We start from the raw sequence: 18,286 nt of genomic DNA, 5'->3' as shown, positions 1-18,286 counted from the left end.
CGACTGAAGCGACTTAGCAGCAGCAGCAGCAAGACTAGCTACAGGGGCATTCTCCATCCCCCTTCTGATGTCTATATTAGAAGCTTTCTCTGTCCCTTTTCTTACTTTAATAAAACTGCTACACAAAAACTCTTGAGTGATCAAGCCTGGTCTCTGGTCCCGAAGCTAAATATTCTTCTTTGGAGATCACAAATCCAATGTCGTTCACCATAAGCTATCATAATAAATAGATGAGAGTAATAAATACTGTATAGACTATGTTAGAGGTTGATAAGTACTATTAAAAAAAAAAAAGCAAGAGCAACGTGGGAGAACTGGCAGTGTAGAAAGAAAGGGCAGAATATTGAAGTATTAATGAAAGAGTTCTGGTAGACCTCATTAAGGAGATGCTGCTGCTGCTGCTGCTAATTTGCTTCAGTCATGTCTGACTCTGTGCGACCCCATAGACAGTAGCCCATCAGGCTCCACCGTCCCTGGGATTCTCCAGGCAAGAACACTGGAGTGGGGTGCCATTTCCTTCTCCAATGCAGGAAAGTGAAAAGTGAAAGTGAAGTCGCTCAGTCATGTCTGACTCTTTGCGACCCCAAGGGCTGCAGCCTACCAGGCTCCTCTGTCCATGGGATTCTCCAGGCAAGAGTACTGGAGTGGGGTGCCATTGTCTTCTCCCTTAAGGAGATGAGCTCTTGGCAAAGGCTTAAAAGGTGAGAGAGTAGAGAGGTAAATATGGTACTGAGAATGAAAGTACATGTTTTCCACCAAATCAGAAGCTATGAGAATGGCACGGAACAGATTTTGCCTCAGAATACTCAGAAGGAACCAACTCTATTAACATCTGAATTTTGAGCTTTTGGCCTCCACAAATGTGAGTGAAAAAATTTTAAAGCACTCAGTTTGTTTTATTTTGTTACAGCAGCTCAAAGAAACAAATACACTTATATTTTGAATTATATTTAAAATTTAATTATATTTTCAAATAAGTTACACTAATTTTATTATTTATTTCTTTAATACAATTCAAGGGGAAATGTAAGAGTACACAAGGAGAGTCCAGCTTTTATGGTGTGTGTATGTCCTGCGTTACCTTGAGGAAAATGTGGCTGATTGTGACTGTACAGATATCAAACCTACCCTTGTCTCTTGGGACATACATACTAGAAGATAGATGGAGTTCTAAGGCAATTTTCAGAGCAGAGTTTCTGTCTTCCTGCTCTTGGCTATTTTAAGCATAAAATGTATTCAAATATTTCTTTGAATATAACTTTTTTTTCTGATAATGCAACTGTAAGGAGAACAAAGAGGCTTCAATGATTGTTCTTCTAGCTCTTGGCAAAGACTAGTATGTACAAAGACTTAAAAAGAGAGACCAGTAAAGTCAGAGAAGGAGCCTGACCTCTAAGAATATTTTTAAAATCTCCTAATTAACACTGCTTAGAGTTAATAAGTGACTTGTTGCATCACCTGGGTCATTTCCTTCCAGATTTGAAGTAATGTGAGTAATATGAGGCCAAGGAACTGAGAGCAATTTATTAAATTTTTGTTGCACAAAACAACCTTGTGATAGTATCTTTTTGACATGACTTATAGAAGTGATAAAGAACTCCTTTTTTAACAAGGTGATTTCTCAGGCCAAAAAAGTGAAAAACCTATCTCTAAATTAGACTATATGTATGTGATTTTTTTATTGTGTATATTCCTTAGTTAAAGCAGAACACTAAATTACAATAATGTCTATACATTGACCTAAAATCTATAACTGTGAAACTAAGTAACATTATATTCTAATAATATCTGTGGTTGTTTGAATATGTATATTTTATGTTGACTAGCTATTATCTCACTAAATCTTTCTGATTACCTGGTGACTTATCTTATAGGTGAGGAAACCAAGATCCAGAGTGATAAAGTATTGATATTTGCTCAAGTCCCACAGCTACTAAGTGGGAGAGCTGGGTATCAAAGCAAGATTAACGTGACTCCTGAGTTTCTTAGCCACTAAGAAATGTTTCCAATTAGCCTAGAGACACCTAGGTTGATGTATTCACCAGATCAGTGCCATTACTTAGTGTCTCAATAGGCCAGGATTCCTTCTAAACCCTTGTGTCCCTGTCCTGAGGATGCCCTATACTAACAATTTCACACTGAGAACATTAACTAAAGACCAAGTGTGAGTCTGGCAAAGTCTCTGGCTCATCACAGTAGTGTGACATTTGCTAAGCCACTTTATTAAATGTCCGTTTTTGTGGTAGGCAATATCATGTCCCCTTCCCAAATATGTCCATTATGTGGTAAAAGAGGCTTTGTAGATGTGATTTAAGTTAAACATCTTGAGATAGGAGAGTAGCCTCATTTATCCAGGTGTGCCTAATGTAATCACAAGAGTCCCTGTAAAAAGGAGGTAGGAAGGTCAGAGTCAGAGAAGGAGATGTGAAGATGGAAGGACAGGCCAGAGTGATTCAGAATCATGAACCAAGAAATCTAAGAAATCTCTAGACACAGGAAATTGATTCTTCCCTAGAGCCTGCAGCAGGAACATAGCCCTGCTAGCATCTTGGTTTCGTAGCAGTGCGACCCATTGCAGGTTTCTGACCTTCAGAACTATACAAGAATACACTTATGCTAACTTATGCCGCTAAATTTGTGGTAATTTGTTACAGCAGCAACAGGAAGATAATACAATTCCTTTATTTATGAAATAGGTGTAAGACTGACCTGATAGAATTGATGTAGAGAGATAAAAGACAAGAAATTGGGTGAATTGAACGCATGCAAGGAAGTTAGAGAATAAAGGTGTATCATGTGAGTTATTCCCTGAAAACCTAGGGAGTGTTTATGTGAAACAGAATCCACCTCTCCCACCTCAGGCCTCCATGATGCCTTGGACGTAGTTCGACTAGGGAGAACTAAACCTAATTCTCCTCCCTCATCACCACCTCTTAGGATTTTTAGAATCTGGTCTTGCTTTTCTCTCCTACCTCACCTCTATTTGATCTCTGCCTGAGAGATTTAATTCAACTGAAACTTCTGCCCAGGGGGTCTTTGTCCTTGCTGTTTATTCTTCCTGGAACTCCCTGATATCATTGCAGAACTGTCTTGCCATTCAAATCTCAAATGAAATGATAGCACTTTCTGAAAGAAGTTTCCAGATGATTCAAACCAAAGCAAACCTTCACAGCCACCTTCTATCACATTTCCTGAACTTAGTTTCTCTGTGGTGCTTATCAGAACCTGAAATATATACAAATGCATTCAACATATGCTCATGTATTTATTTTCTCTCTAACCTCTTCAGAATATTATATAGGTCAGGGCCATTGTCTTTCTCACTACTGTAATCTCAGCAGTGAGAGTGCCTTTTAACATATATAAAAGGCATATAATCATGAACTTAATAAATTGCTTTTGACTGATGGAACAGGTGATTGAAGACAGTGCTGCCTTCAGATATTTTGGTAAAGTGAATTAATAAAGTTCCTTTTTCCTTAAGCCAATTTGGGAAAGTATTTTCTGCACTTGTATTCTACCTTATTCAATGTTTTTCACCACTGTGTCTATCCATCTGTCCATCTACGTATCTATCTATCCATCTCTATTAAAAATAAGACAGAGCAAAACATAAAGAATAAAATAACATTACTTCAAAATCTCACCAGATAACTGCTTCCTTGAATATACTGTCTATATATAATACATATAGACATTTCTCCAAAGAAGACATACAGAGGGTTAATAAACACATGAAAAGATGTTCAGCATCACTCATTATTAGAGAAATGCAAATCAAAACCAGAATCAGGTATCATCTCTTGTCGGTCAGAACAGCTGCTATCAAAAAGCTTACAAACAATAAATTCTGGAGAAGGTGTGGAGAAAAGGGAACCCTCTTATACAGTTGGTGGGAATACAAACTGGTGAAGCCACTATGGATAACACTAAGGAGATTCCTTAAAAAACTGGGAATAGAACTGCCATATGACCCAGCAATCCAACTGCTAGGCATCCACACCAGCACAGGAAACCAGAATTGAAACAGATACATGTACCCTATTGTTAATTGCAGCACTGTTTACAATAGCTAGGACATTGAAGCAACCTAGATGTCCATCAGCAGACAAATGGATAAGGTAGTTGTGGCACATATACATAATGGAATATTACACAGCTATAAAAAATGCATTTGAGCCAGTTCTAATGAGATGGATGAGCCTAGAGCTTATTATACAGAGTGAAATAAGTCAGAAAGAGAAAGACAAATACTGTATAGTAACATATATACGTGGAACCAAGAAAGATGGTACCCATGATCCTATGTGCAGGGCAGCAAAGGAGACACAGACGTAAAGAACAGACTTTTGGACTCAGTGGGAGAAGGCGAGAGTGGGATGATTTGAGAGAATAGCATTGAAACATTTATATTACCATATGTGAGCGTGAGCGTATTCTACATACTAACTTGACCATTAAATTGCTATTTTCACTTAATGTATCTTGGAGATCTTTTTGTATTAGTACATAGGGAGCTTTTCATCTGTTTTGGTTTTCTTTTTGAAAGTTTAAAAATCTTTATATGTCGAAGTAGAAAGGTACAAAAACCAGTGTTCTTGCCTGAATCCCAGGGACCCTGGTGAGGCCGTTTATGGGGTTGGAGTCGGGAGGACTTAGGCAGCAGGCATGGATGACCAGGATTTGGGCATGAAGCAGGTACACATGGGACAACCCAGAGGGATGGGGTGGGGAGGGATGGAAGATGTCAGGATGGGGAAACCCACCACAATATTGATAAAGCAAAACTATCCTTCAATTAAAATAAATAATTTTTAAATAAATAAAAACCATAAAAACACACACACACACACACACACAAACAAAAACCCACCTCAGATCAAGGGTCATCTCCTCCAGGACTCCCCACTTTGAAGAGATAGTCCTTTTGCATGATCTTGTGGCACTGTATCCTGTGACATCACTGCCTGCATATGACATTACACACCCTGTGTGCATGCATGCTAAGTCACTTCAGTCATGTCCAACGCTGTGTGACCCTGTGGACTGCAGCCTGCCAGACTCCTCTGTCCATGGGATTCTCCAGACAGGAATACTGGGGTGGGTTGCCGTGCCCCCCACCTCCAGGGGATCTTCCCAACCTAGGGATTGAATCCACATCTCTTACATTGGCAGGCGGGTTCTTTACCACTAGCGACGCCTGGAAAGCCCATTATATACACCGTGCTGTGCTGTGCTCTGCTGTGCTGCTGCTTAGTTGCTCAGTCATGTCTGACTCTGCAACTCCACGGACTGCAGCCCGCCAGGCTCCTCTGTCCATGAGGATTCTCCAGGCAAGAATACTGGCATGGGTTTCCATGTCCTCCTCCAGGGGATCTTCCCAACCCAGGGATTGAACCCAGGTCTCCCACATTACAGGTGGATTCTTTACTGTCTGAGCCACCTGGGAAGCCCAAGAATACTGGAATGGGTAGCCTATCCCTTCTCCAGGGGATCTTCCTGACCCAGGAATCAAACCTGGTTCTCCTGCATTATAGGCAGATTCTTCACCAGCTGAGCTACCAGGGAAGCCCCATTACATAACCTAGTGATTGGTTATTTATGTGTCTGTCTCTCCCTTTAGATTTCCAACTCTTAAAGGCAGGGACTGTGACTGTCTGAATGCTCATGCTTAACACAAAGCTTCCTGTCACATAGATCTCCAGCATGCTTTTGTTGAAGCAATGAATCATCCTTGCTACCTCTCTCTCCTTCATGCCCTATGGCCTGCCCTTCCTCAAATCCTACCCACATCAAAAGACTCCTCCAATACATTGATTACTCTCCATCTTTACCACTCTGCTTCAAGCCACCATCCTCTATCAGGTGGACCTACATAACAGCCTTCTAATTGTCTAAATTACTTTAACCCCAGCAATCTAGTTCCCATACAAGAGCTGGTGGGGGGGGGGTTTTCTAAAATGGAGAGCTCATCATGTCACTCACTAGCCAGAAAGTCTTTAGTGGTACCCATTAAAAGCAGCTCAATAAAAAGCTTGAGGGACATTAAAAATCTTAATTTTAGTAAGAAAAATTCCTACAAACTTATACCCCAGGATGATTTAACCTCTAAAACACATTAAGAACTACTATAGGGCTGTAAGGTGCCTCCTTAACATTTAATAAAGAAAAATAGTTCTTCAGTATCTAGAGCTAACTCATTTTCTCTGCCTTCTGTGCTTAATAATGTCTCAAACTTTTTGATTCAAATCTGATAGAATATTTGATGTAATGGAGAAATAAAGGATTAAAAGTCTTTTCATAATATTTGTACCCAGGAGCTCATGTGTCACCATGGTGAGATTATGTTGTCAGGATATGACATAGAATGATTATGAAGTCATAGGCCCCTAAAACAAGCTGAGCCATTTTAAATCCAGCAGTTTCCTTGGGAGAGGAAACAGGACAACAAGGTCCTGGACATGAATCTCTTCATTTATGTCCTCCTTTTATCAATTTGGACAAGTAGTTGTTTAGATAGAAATGAAAGCAATGGATCTGCTACTGCAGGTATGTCCCTAACCTTAAAACCTAGAAATTATGATCTATTATGTTAAATGTATTCCAGTACTTAATTAGACAAGCTAGCTGTGTATAAGAAATCTGCTGTTTATTCTACTTTACTATGAGTAGGTCTTCGAGAATTTCTAGGACAACACCTGAAAGTTTTACTTCTGTGTAAACATTCCAAACATAGAAACATGAAGAGTACAGCCTTACTGTCCCCTTTCATTCCCCTTCCCCACCCAATCCACCAACCCCTGCCCCTCCCCACCAGCCATACCAGAAAATTCTATGTGAATGAATCTAGCATGGTACCTAACACATAGTAGGTTTCAAGAACTGTGTTTTCTTGTCCCATCCCTTTTCCCACCATACACATTCACACACACATCAACACTCCAGTGCATTCACACATTCAAATACCTAGGTAATGGGTTGAACAAGCCACGATGTGGGGTAACCTAGGTAATTATACTGATTAGCCAAAGACAGCTCCCAGATTTGGCTTGTAGACTGTGGCTGGCTGGGGAGGTGATAGAGGGAGGAAAATGACAGTGGTTATCATGCTTAAAGAAATAATTGATGATGAGATTTGACTTGGATCTACAGTAACAAACCCCCATCAAAATGGAAGCAAACTTGGTTCCCAAGCACATGTTCTGATGATACATGTTCTTTCACAGTAACTACACATGCTGAATTCAAGCAGACCAAACTGCAGGAATTACGGCGACGTCTACTCATTATTATAATTGGTACCCTTATCACTGGCTATATGGTCACGTGTACCTGCTTTCTTCACTATAGCTGTGATAGCGAGGAAGCCCATAAAGCAGCCAAGTAAGTCTTACACCTTTGAATAAAAGTACAAGGTTGTGGGGAGGCACGCGTTCTTCACTATACTCTATAACTGTGAGAGCGGGGAAGTCCCCAAAGCAGCAACATTAAGTCTTACACCTTTGAACTAAAAATACAAAGTGGCGGGGTGTAGGGGTGAGGTGAGGAGGTGGGTGTGCATGCGCATGAGGAACTGTACCTGCACAACACACACACGTAAGCGGGTTCACTGTTGTTTTGTTACTTACCATTAACTTTAGACTTCAGAAGAGCTACCAACATCTTGTGGGCTGGATATGTTCACTTAAATGAAGCTCTTAAATTATCTCAAGTACATTATCAACTTTAGCCAAAACTATCTCCTATTCAGGGTTCACTTGAGCCCCAGGCTGCTAATTTCATTGTAAGTTGAGTCTATGAAAAGAGGGAATGACTATCTAAATAAGACAGAATCAAAATCTTCTCAGGGGAGAAGGAGTTGGGTCTCTGCATTCCAAAGATAGTAACACATTTTGGATAATCTATCATTTTGAGATGTAATAACATGAAAAATTTTCAACTGTGTTCAGTGATTCTAGTCCCTGGCTTTAATATAGGAGGATTAGGCTGGCACTTGGTATACTGGGTCTCTAAAAATTTCCCAATCCAAGGACTGGTGACTGAAATATACCACTGTTCTATTCCTTCAGTTTTAGAGTTAGCATGTGAGGATTAATATGTATGGTTACAAACCTTGATGGTGTAAATATGATAGGAAAACAATGAATTTGGTCTAAGACTTTTTTATGTGACAGGTTGTGACATTTGTGCCTCAGTTGCATATCAACTTGTGGCTTTTTTGTAAAAACTATAATTTCTGGATTAGATAAATTCTCTCTCTCCCTCTCAACAGTAGATTTGAAACAAGTTTGTGTCATTGCATATATAGACTATATGGTTATCCATTGTGGTTGAAACAGCAAAATTAAGAAAAAGAAAAAGAAAAAGCATTCAACACGAGTTCAAATCTGTAACCTGAGTCATAGTTTTCACCACACTCTGATTCTTACTGTGTTCAATTTTCCTGCTAGAGCCACAAAAAGACCACAAGTCTAAATTGACACAATAGCCCATATTTTCTGGTAACAGCAATCTTACTCCTCTGATTTAAATTGTCATATTCCAAATCCTCTGTATTTTCAGGGACAAGAAAGAAGATATCACCATCAAGGCATCCAGGTCATCTAAAATATCATTTACTGACTCCAAGTCACTGACTGCTGGTCTGGGTGATCCAGAAAGACAATCCGTGGTATCCAGAATAGATAAGTCATCTGGGCCCTCAAGTCCACGAAAAGTTCCTTCAAGTGCAGAAAAGTTAGTCAGGCCCTCGAGTCAAAAAACACCATCCAAGCCATCAGCTCCCAAAAAAGTGTTAGGATCACCCCCCCAGGAAAAGTTGCATAGAACACGCAGTCCAAAAAAGGCACATAGGCAGGCTCATGCCCATAAGCTAGTCAGTCAGGTCAGTCCATCCTATCCAGAGAAGGCCATCAAGCCAACTTGGCCACCAAGTCTACAGTGTCGGGTCAAGCCAACCAAAACTCCTCTACCCTATCCAAAGAATCAAAGCTTCCCTGAGCAATCAAGTGTAGATAAACTGACCAAACGCCAGAGATATCTTAAACTAAAATGCCCAGCTAGTGCAGGTAGGGCAGAAATATTATCTAGGCCTCAACCAGTGAAGTTTTGTCGATGCTACAAGGAAAAGTGCCTTGTTTGCAGAGCTGTTTCTGAGCCGTTCATCACTCATGTTTCAGAAGCAAATAAAAAGCATGTTCCAGTTCCACTGTTTTCACGCGAATTGAAGCACTTTTACAAGTCATATAAAAAGAAACAACCCAAATACAACACAGTGTATGGCAACATGAGTGACAGTGATATCACAACATACAACAGTGATGGTGAGAGTGACAGGGAGGTGATTATAATGTGCAATATAAAATGCAAGGAAGACATCTATAAAAACTCCCAAAATAATTAAGGGATCAAAAGAAAGACCACCCATGCAGAAGAAGCAAACTTCTATGAACTATTATATGCTCACCATATTTAAGAACCTGGTAGAGGAAAACTCCACTTGGTATCACTATTGAGATTAGACTTATATCCATCTCGAGGCAATTTACTTGAAAAATAGTAAATAAATGTGTGACATAACAACTGATTTTGTTGTAATTATTATTGTATTTTAGAGGTATAAATCTCTTTGGGAGGTATCTTAGATCTACTTGGGCAAATTCTGGGAGATGGTGAGGGACAGGGAAACCCAGCCTGCTGCAGTCCATGGGGTCACACAGAGTTGGACACGACTTGATGGCTGAACAACAACAACGTAGATCTGGTCACTTGGATGGGCTTCCCAGCTGGTGCAGTGGTAAAGAATCCACCTGCCAATGGAAGAGATGTGGGTTTGATCCCTGGGTTGGGAAGATCCTTTGGAGGAGGAAATAGCAACCCACTCCAGTAGTCTTGCCTGGGAAATTCCATGGACAGAGGAGACTGAAGGGCTACAGTCGATGGGGTCGAAAAGAGTTGGACACAGGCACACGGTTAAATGTGAACCAGTCACACACACACACACACACACAAATACAGAAAGGTATTGCAAGATGGGTGCCCTGGGCTCCTCTTTCCCTTGGATTAGCCCTCAATTGAAGTCTCAACCCAACTATCTTTTAAATTTTGACAGAGTGTCCTCACAGTTTAAGACTGTCTTTCTCTGGTGCCCAGTGTGTGGTGGAAATGGCTCTGTGTGCTTGATTCTGGCTGCATTGGGGAAATTCCTGATAGTTATTTCCTTTTTTAAAAAATATTTATTTGACCATGCCAGTTCTTAGTTGTGGCATGCAAACCCTTGGCTGCAGCATGTGATTCTCTGACCAGGGATAGAACCCAGACCCCCTGCATTGGGAGTGTGGAGTTTTAGCCACTGAACCACCAGGGAAGTCCCAATACTCATTTCTAATACCACTGCCTCTGATGACTGCTACCAAAGTAAGGGTCCAGGCTCCAGCCCCCACTCTCAAGGTTTTTGATTCTTTTGGTTACCCTTCAAATTGATAAAGAGAGTTTGCCCTGTTGTGCATTCTCAGAATGGCCCAGATAGAGGTCAGATATCTACCCATTTTCTTCACAGGGTACCTTCTTACTTAGAATCCAGAGGGCTGGGAGGCCAGGGGAAAACCTTGGAGTTATATTTTCTAGCTTCCTCACTGATGAGAGGTTATCCCTGCCCACTTCCAAGAGCATGGTTCAGAAAAACAGACAAAATCCTGCAGTCCCAGCCTATATTCTAGTACAGTGAGGTCAGTCCCCTGTCACATTCAGCAGGGTCAGTTAAATTCCATAGCTAGCATATATTGGATGTGTACTACTTGCCAGACATTGTACTAAGTCCCTTTATGTCCGGGATATCTGAAGGCCACCCTCCCCTCAATTTTACTGATTTAGAAAAAGGACTCACAAGACTCAAAAGCAGATTATAGTCATGGCTGAGGTTTATTAGAGCAAAAATATACAAATCAACAGCAACAGGAAAAAGATGTCTTTTCGGATGAATCAGAGAGTTTGGACATGCGCTTTTGAGTACTTGCCCCTCTGGGGCCACCTAGGACATTCTCTCTTCTCTAGCAACAAACTAGAGGCATGTGTGCAACATGGCTCTGCCCAGGGAAGCCTCAGCATCTGAGGCTTTTATTGAGAACAGGTCCCATAGGTACATCATGCTCCATAACCAGACATGGCAAGTGAAACTCAGGATCCCAACAATGACACCAGATGCACATTATTGATGTTGATGTTTGTGCCAAGCAATCAGGTGAACAAAACATGATCATCAACCAATTAACATTAGAACATTCCCCCTGGGTTGACCAATAGTCAAATCATGGTTTCCAGTTCCCTTGACATACAAGGACCAAACAACCAGACCTGCTGTGTTAACACTTTCCTCACATTCACATATTTTATTTAATCCCCAACAGTCCCCTATTATATGGACTACCATATGAGTTAACCGATGCTCTGTAACATATAGTAAGATCACATCTAGCAATTGATTGAATCAAGATATGAATCTATGACTGACTTAAGTTCAAATTTTCATTATGCTGTACTGCCTTCTCACTTTCAGTTTCTGGGGTATGTGTTTATTCTCAGATCACCCAGTCCACTGGCATCAGGAAAGCCCTTATCTGACTTTTAATCAATCTGGACCATCCTCCTAACTTACCAGGAGCATATAAATATGTCTTGACTTCATTCACATCTGACTTCCCCATAACCTCTGCCTCCTCCACTGGTAGTCTCCTGGTGGGGTCTGTAAGGTCATCATGAAATTCACAGATGGCATGATATATAAAAGTTTTAAGAGGTAGAAAATGCATTTGAAAAGCATTGTGGTAGCTACAGACTTGATTTCCTACTGGTATTACATTTTTTGTAAAGATAAACTGCAAAGGGTTAGAATTGTTCTGGGATAGCCTGGTCTTTTTAAAATTCACAAATAGAAGCAAAAGTTCTGATCAAATTTTTATGGTTTAGTATGAAAAACAGTTCAAACAAGCACAAGCTGAGAGAATTCAGCACCACCTAACCAGCTCTCCAACAAATGCTAAAAGATCTTCTCTAGACAGGAAACACAGAAAGGGTGTATAAACTCGAACCCAAAGCAATAAAGTAAATGGCAACGGGATCATACTTATCAATAATTACCTTAAACATAAATGGGTTGAATGCCCCAACTAAAAGACAAAGACTGGCTGAATGGATACAAAAACAAGACCCCTATATATGTTGTCTACAAGAGATCCACCTCAAAACAAGGGACACATACAGACTGAAAATGAAGGGCTGGAAAAAGATATTCCACGCAAATAGAGACCAAAAGAAAGCAGGACTAACAATACTCATATCAGATAAAATAGACTTTAAAATAAAGACTGTGAAAAGAGACTAAGATGGACACTATATAATGATCAAATGATCAATCCAAGAAGAAGATATAACAATTATAAATATATATGCACCCAACAAAGGAGCACCGCCATATGTAAGACAAATGCTAACGAGTATAAAAGGGGAAATTAAAAACAATACAATAACAGTGGGAGACTTTAATACCCCACTCACACCTATGGATAGATTAACTGAACAGAAAATTAGCAAGGAAACACAAACTTTAAATGATGCAATAGACCAGTTAGCCCTAATTGATATCTATAGGACATTTCACCTGAAAACAATGAATTTCACCTTTTTCTCAAGCACACATGGAACCTTCTCCAGGATAGATCACATCCTGGGCCATAAATCTAGCCTTGGTAAATTAAAAAAAAAAAAAATTGAAAGCATTCCAAGCATCTTTTCTGACCACAATGCAGTAAGATTAGATCTTAATTATAGAAGAAAAACTGTTAAAAATTCCAACATATGGAGGCTGAAAAACATGCTGCTGAATAACCAACAAATCACAAAAGAAATCAAAAAAGAAATCTAAAATATGTATAGAAGTGAATGAAAATGAAAACACAACAACCCAAAACCTATAGGACACTGTAAAAGCAGTGCTAAGGGGAAGGTTCGTAGCAGTACAGGCTTACCTCAAAAAAACAAGAAAAAAGTCAAAAAAATAACCTAACTCTACACCTAAAGCAACTAGAAAAGGAGGAAACGAAGAACCCCAGGGTTAGTAGAAGGAAATAAATCTTAAAGATTAGGGAATAAATAATGCAAAAGAAACAAAAGAGACCATAGCAAAAATCAACAAAGCCAAAAGCTGGTTCTTTGAGAAGATAAATAAAATTGAAAAATCCCATTAGTCAGACTCATCAAGAAACCAAGGGAGAAAAGTCAAATCAACAAAATTAGAGATGAAAATGGATAAATCACAACAGACAACACAGAAATACAAAGGATCGTAAGAGACTATTATCAGAAACACTATGCCAATAAAATGTACACCTTGGAAGAAATGGACAAATTCTTAGAAAACTACAAATTTCCAAAACTAAACCAGGAAGAAATATAAAATCTTAACAGACCCATAACACAGAAATTGAAACTGTAATTAGAAATCTTCCAGTAAACAAAAGCCCAGGACCAGATGGCTTCACAGCTGAATTCTACCAGAAATTTAGAGAAGAGCTAACACCTATCCTACTCAAACTCTTCCAGAATATTGCAGAGGCAGGTAAACTTCCAAATTCCTTCTATGAGGCCACCATCACCTTAATACCAAAACCTGACAAAGATGCCACACACAAAAAAAGAAAACTACAGGCCAATATCACTGATGAACACAGATGCAAAAATCTTTAAGAAAATTCTAGCAATCAGAATCCAACAACATAATAAAAAGATCATACATCATGACCAAGTGGGCTTTATCTGAGGGATGCAAGGATTCTTCAATATCCACAAACCAATCAATGTAATACACCACATTAACAAATTGAAAAATAAAAACCATATGATTATCTCAATAGATACAGAGAAAACTTTTGAAAAAATTCAACATGCATTTATGATTAAAGCCCTCCAGAAAGCAGGAATAGAAGGAACATACCTCAACATAATAAAAGCTATATATGACAAATCCACAGCAAACATTATCCTCAAGGTGAAAAATTGAAAGCATTTCCCTTAAAGTCATGGACAAGACAAGGGTGCCCACTTTTACCACTACTATTCAACATAGTTTCGGAAGTTGACACAGGAGGCAAGAATATACAATGGAGAAAAGACAATTTGTTTAACAAGTGGTGCTGGAAAAACTGGTCAACCACTTGTAAAAGGATGAAACTAGAACACTTTCTAACACCATACACAAAAATAAACTCAAAATGGATTAAAGATCTAAATGTAAGACCAGAAAGTATAAAACTCCTAGAAGAAAACATAGGCAAAACACTCTCCAACATAAACCACAGCAGGATCCACTATGACCAACCTCCCAGAATACTGGAAATAAAAGCAAAAATAAACAAATGGGACCTAATTAAAATTAAAAGCTTCTGCACATCAAAGGAAACTATAAGCAAGGTGAAAAGACAGCCTTCAGAATTGGAGAAAATAATAGCAAATGAAGCAACTGACAAAGAACTAATTTTAAAAATATACAAGCATCTCCTGTAGCTCAATTCCAGAAAAATAAACGACCCAATCAAAAAGTAGGCCAAAGAACTAAACAGACATTTCTCCAAAGAAGACATACAGATGGCTAACAAACACATGAAAAGATGCTCCACATCACTCATTATCAGAGAAATGCAAATCAAAACCACAATGAGGTACCATTTCACGCCGGTCAGAAAGGCTGCTATCCAAAAGTCTACAGGCAATAAAGGCTGGAGAGGGTGTGGAGAAAAGGGAACCCTCTTACACTGTTGGTGGGAATGCAAACTAGTACAGCCACTATGGAGAGCAGTGAAGATTCCTTAAGAAACTGGAAATAGAACTGCCTTATCACCCAGCTATCCCACTGCTGGGCATACACACTGAGGAAACCAGAATTGAAAGAGACACATGTACCCCAAACTTCATCCCAGCACTGTTTACAATAACCAGGACATGGAAGCAACCTAGATGTCCATCAGCAGACGAATGGATAAGAAAGCTGTGGTACATATACACAATGGAATATTACTCAGCCATTAAAAAGAATACATTTGAATCAGTTCTAATGAGGTGGATGAAACTGGAGCCTATTATACAGAGTGAAGCAAGCCGGAAAGAAAAACATCAATGCAGTATATTGACACATATATATAGAATTTAGAAAGATCATAACGATAACACTATATGCAGGACAGCAAAAGAGACACAAATGTATAGAACAGTCTTTTTTGACTCTTGGGAAAGAGCGAGGATACGATGATATGGGAGAATGGCGTTGAAATATGTATATTATCACATGTGAAATGAATCACCAGTCCAGTTTCAATGCATGACACAGGGTGCTCAGGGTTGGTGCACTGGGATGACCCAGACGGATGGGATGGGGAGGGAGGTGGGAGGGGGGTTCAAGATGGGGAACACATGTACACCCATGGCGGATTCATGTTGATGTATGGTAAAACCAATACAATATTGTAAAGTAGAATGAATAAATAAATAAAACTGAAAAAAAATCACAAGTTAAAAAAATACATAAACACAATACTATTATCTCATATAAAAATTAATAATAATTCCTTAATATAAATTATTACTTTACTAGCATGTGAGATGAGTGTGATACTGTGGTAGCTTGTGCATTGTTTAGTGTTACCTTTCTTTGGGATTGGAAGGAAAACTGACCTTTTCCAGTCCTGTGGCCACTGCTGAGTTTTCCAAATTTGCTGGCATATTAAGTACAGCACTTTCACAGAATCATCTTTTAGGATTTGAAATAGCTCAACGGGAATTCCATCACCTCCACTAGCTTTGTTTATAGTGATGCTTCCTAAGGCCTACTTTACTTCGCTTTCCAGGATGTTTGGCTGTAGGTGAGTGATCACATCATAGTGATTATCTTGGTTGTGAAGATCTTTTTGTACAGTTCTTCTGTGTATTCTTGACACCTCTTCTTAATATCTTCTACTTCTGTTAAGTCCCTACCCTTTCTGTTCTTTATTGAGGCCATCTTTGCATGAAATGTTCCCTTGGTATCTCTAATTTTCTTGATGAGATCTCTAGTCTTTCCCATTCTATTGTTTTCCTCTGTTTCTTTGCATTGATCACTGAGGAAGGATTTCTTGTGTCTCATTGCTATTCTTTGGAACTCTGCATTCACATGGGTATATCTTTCCTTTTCTCCTTGCTTTTCCCATCTCTTCTATTCACAGCTATTTGTAAGGCCTCCTCAGATAGTCATTTTGCTTTTTTGTAATTCTTTTTATTGGAGACAGAACTACTCCCTGTCTCTGTCCATAGTTCTTCTGGCACTCTGTCTATCAGGTCTAGTCCCTTAAATCTATTTCTGTCTTCCACTGTATAATCATAAGGGATTTGATTTGGGTCATACCTGAATGGTCTAGTGGTTTTCCATACTTTCTTCAATTTAAGTTTGAATTTGGCAATAAGGAGTTCATGATCTGAGCCACAGTCAGCTCATGGTCCTGTTTTTGCTGACTGTATAGAGCTTCTCCATCTTCGGCTACAAGGAATATAATCAATCTGATCTTGGTGTTGACCATCTCGTGATGTCAATGTGTAGTGTCTTCTCTTGTGTTGTTAGAAGAGGGTGTTTGCTATGGTCAGTGCATTCTCTTGGCAAAACTCTATTAGTCTTTGCCCTGCTTCATTTTGTACTCCATGGTCAAATTTGCCTGTTACTCCAGGTGTTTCTTGACTTCCTACTTGTAATGCTCAAAATTCTCCAAGCTAGGCATCAACAGTACATGAACCGTGAACTTCCAGATGTTCAAGCTGGTTTTAGAAAAGGCAGAAGAACCAGAGATCAGGTTGCCAACATCTGTTGGATCATCGAAAAAGAAGAGAGTTCCAGAAAAACATCTATTTCTGCTTTGTTGACTATGCCAAAGCCTTTGACTGTGTGGATCACAATAAACTGTGGAAAATTCTTAAAGAGATGGGAATAACAGACCACCTGACCTGCTTCTTGAGAAACCTGTATGCAGGTCAGGAAGCAACAGTTAAAACTGGACATGGAACAAGCAACTGTTTCCAAATAGGGAAAGGAGTACATCAAGGCTGTATATTGTCACACTGATTATTCAACGTATATGCAGAGTACATCATGAGAAATCCTGGGGTGGAAGAAGCGCAAGCTGGAATCAAGATTGCTGGAAGAAATATCAATAACCTCAGATATGCAGATGCCACCACCCTTATGGCAGAAAGTGAAGAGGAACTAAAAAGCCTCTTGATGAAAGTGAAAGAGAAGAGTGAAAAAGTTGGCTTAAAGCTCAACATTCAGGAAACGAAGATCATGGCATCTGGTCCCATCACTTCATAGGAAATAGATGGGGAAATAGTGGAAACAGTGTCAGACTTCATTTTCGGTGGCTCCAAAATCACTACAGATGGTGATTGCAGTCATGAAATTAAAAGACACTTACTCCTTGGAAGGAAATTTATGACCAACCTAGATAGCATATTCATAAGCAGAGACATTACTTTGCCAACAAATGTCCATCTAGTCAGGGCTATGGTTTTTCCAGTGGTCATGTATGGATGTGAGAGTTGGACCACCAGTGAATAAAGCTGAGTGCCGAAGAATTGGTTCTTTTGAACTGTTTTGTTGGAAAAGACTCTTGAGAGTCCCTTGGACTGCAAGGAAATTCAACCAGTCCATCCTAAAGGAGATCAGTCCTGGGTATTCATTGGAAAGACTGATACTAAAGCTGAAACTCCAATACTTTGGCCACTTCATGCGAAGAGTTGACTCATTTAAAAAAAACCCTGACTCTGGGAAGGATTGAAGGCAGGAGGAGAAGGGGACAACAGAGGATGAGCTGGTTGGATGGCATCACCCACTCAGTGACATGAGTTTGAGAAAACTCCAGCAGTTGGTGATGGACAGGGAGGCCTGGTGTGCTGCAGTCCTCGGGGTTGCAAAGTGTCAGACACTACTGAGCGACTGAACTGAACTGAACTGAACTGAATATAAATTATCCAGTCAGTATGCAAATTTCCCCTATTTGTCTTACTTTTTTTAATGGTTGCTTTGTTCAGATGATGTTGACCAGCATTTGATAGCATCTCAGCCTAAATTTTTTTAAATCAAATTTAAAATTTCATTGGATAATCTGGCTTCATATTTTAAGACACTTTTGGAGTTGATCTGAGTTAACTGAGCCTGGAAAATAGCAAACGTGAAAACTGTATAGTTTTTCAGTTTAAATTTAACTTAAGTCTTGGT

General features: G+C 39.5%; 1 protein-coding gene across 1 annotated transcript; it reads left to right on the top strand.

The window, feature by feature from the left end:
- Positions 1–6,461: 6,461 nt before the first annotated feature.
- CXHXorf66 (chromosome X CXorf66 homolog) lies at positions 6,462–9,403 on the top strand. The gene is made up of 3 exons (XM_070366112.1): positions 6,462–6,549; positions 7,227–7,383; positions 8,563–9,403. Exons 1-3 carry the CDS (start codon positions 6,462–6,464, stop codon positions 9,401–9,403), a joined length of 1,086 nt encoding a protein of 361 aa, XP_070222213.1.
- Positions 9,404–18,286: the final 8,883 nt, after the last annotated feature.

This window comes from Bos mutus, chromosome X (genome assembly GCF_027580195.1).
Source record: "Bos mutus isolate GX-2022 chromosome X, NWIPB_WYAK_1.1, whole genome shotgun sequence".
In the NCBI taxonomy this organism is placed as follows: Eukaryota; Metazoa; Chordata; class Mammalia; order Artiodactyla; family Bovidae; genus Bos; species Bos mutus.
Note: the sequence above shows the minus strand (reverse complement) of the source record. Positions and strands in the feature narration are given on the sequence as shown.

Excerpts from the sequence above, each read along its gene's own strand:
- CXHXorf66 (XM_070366112.1), top strand. The coding sequence starts at position 6,462 with ATGAATCTCTTCATTTATGTCCTCCTTTTATCAATTTGGACAAGTAGT. Across the intron at positions 6,550-7,226 it reads CAATGGATCTGCTACTGCAG|TAACTACACATGCTGAATTC; the intron begins GTATGTCCCTAA and ends GTTCTTTCACAG. Across the intron at positions 7,384-8,562 it reads GAAGCCCATAAAGCAGCCAA|GGACAAGAAAGAAGATATCA; the intron begins GTAAGTCTTACA and ends CTGTATTTTCAG.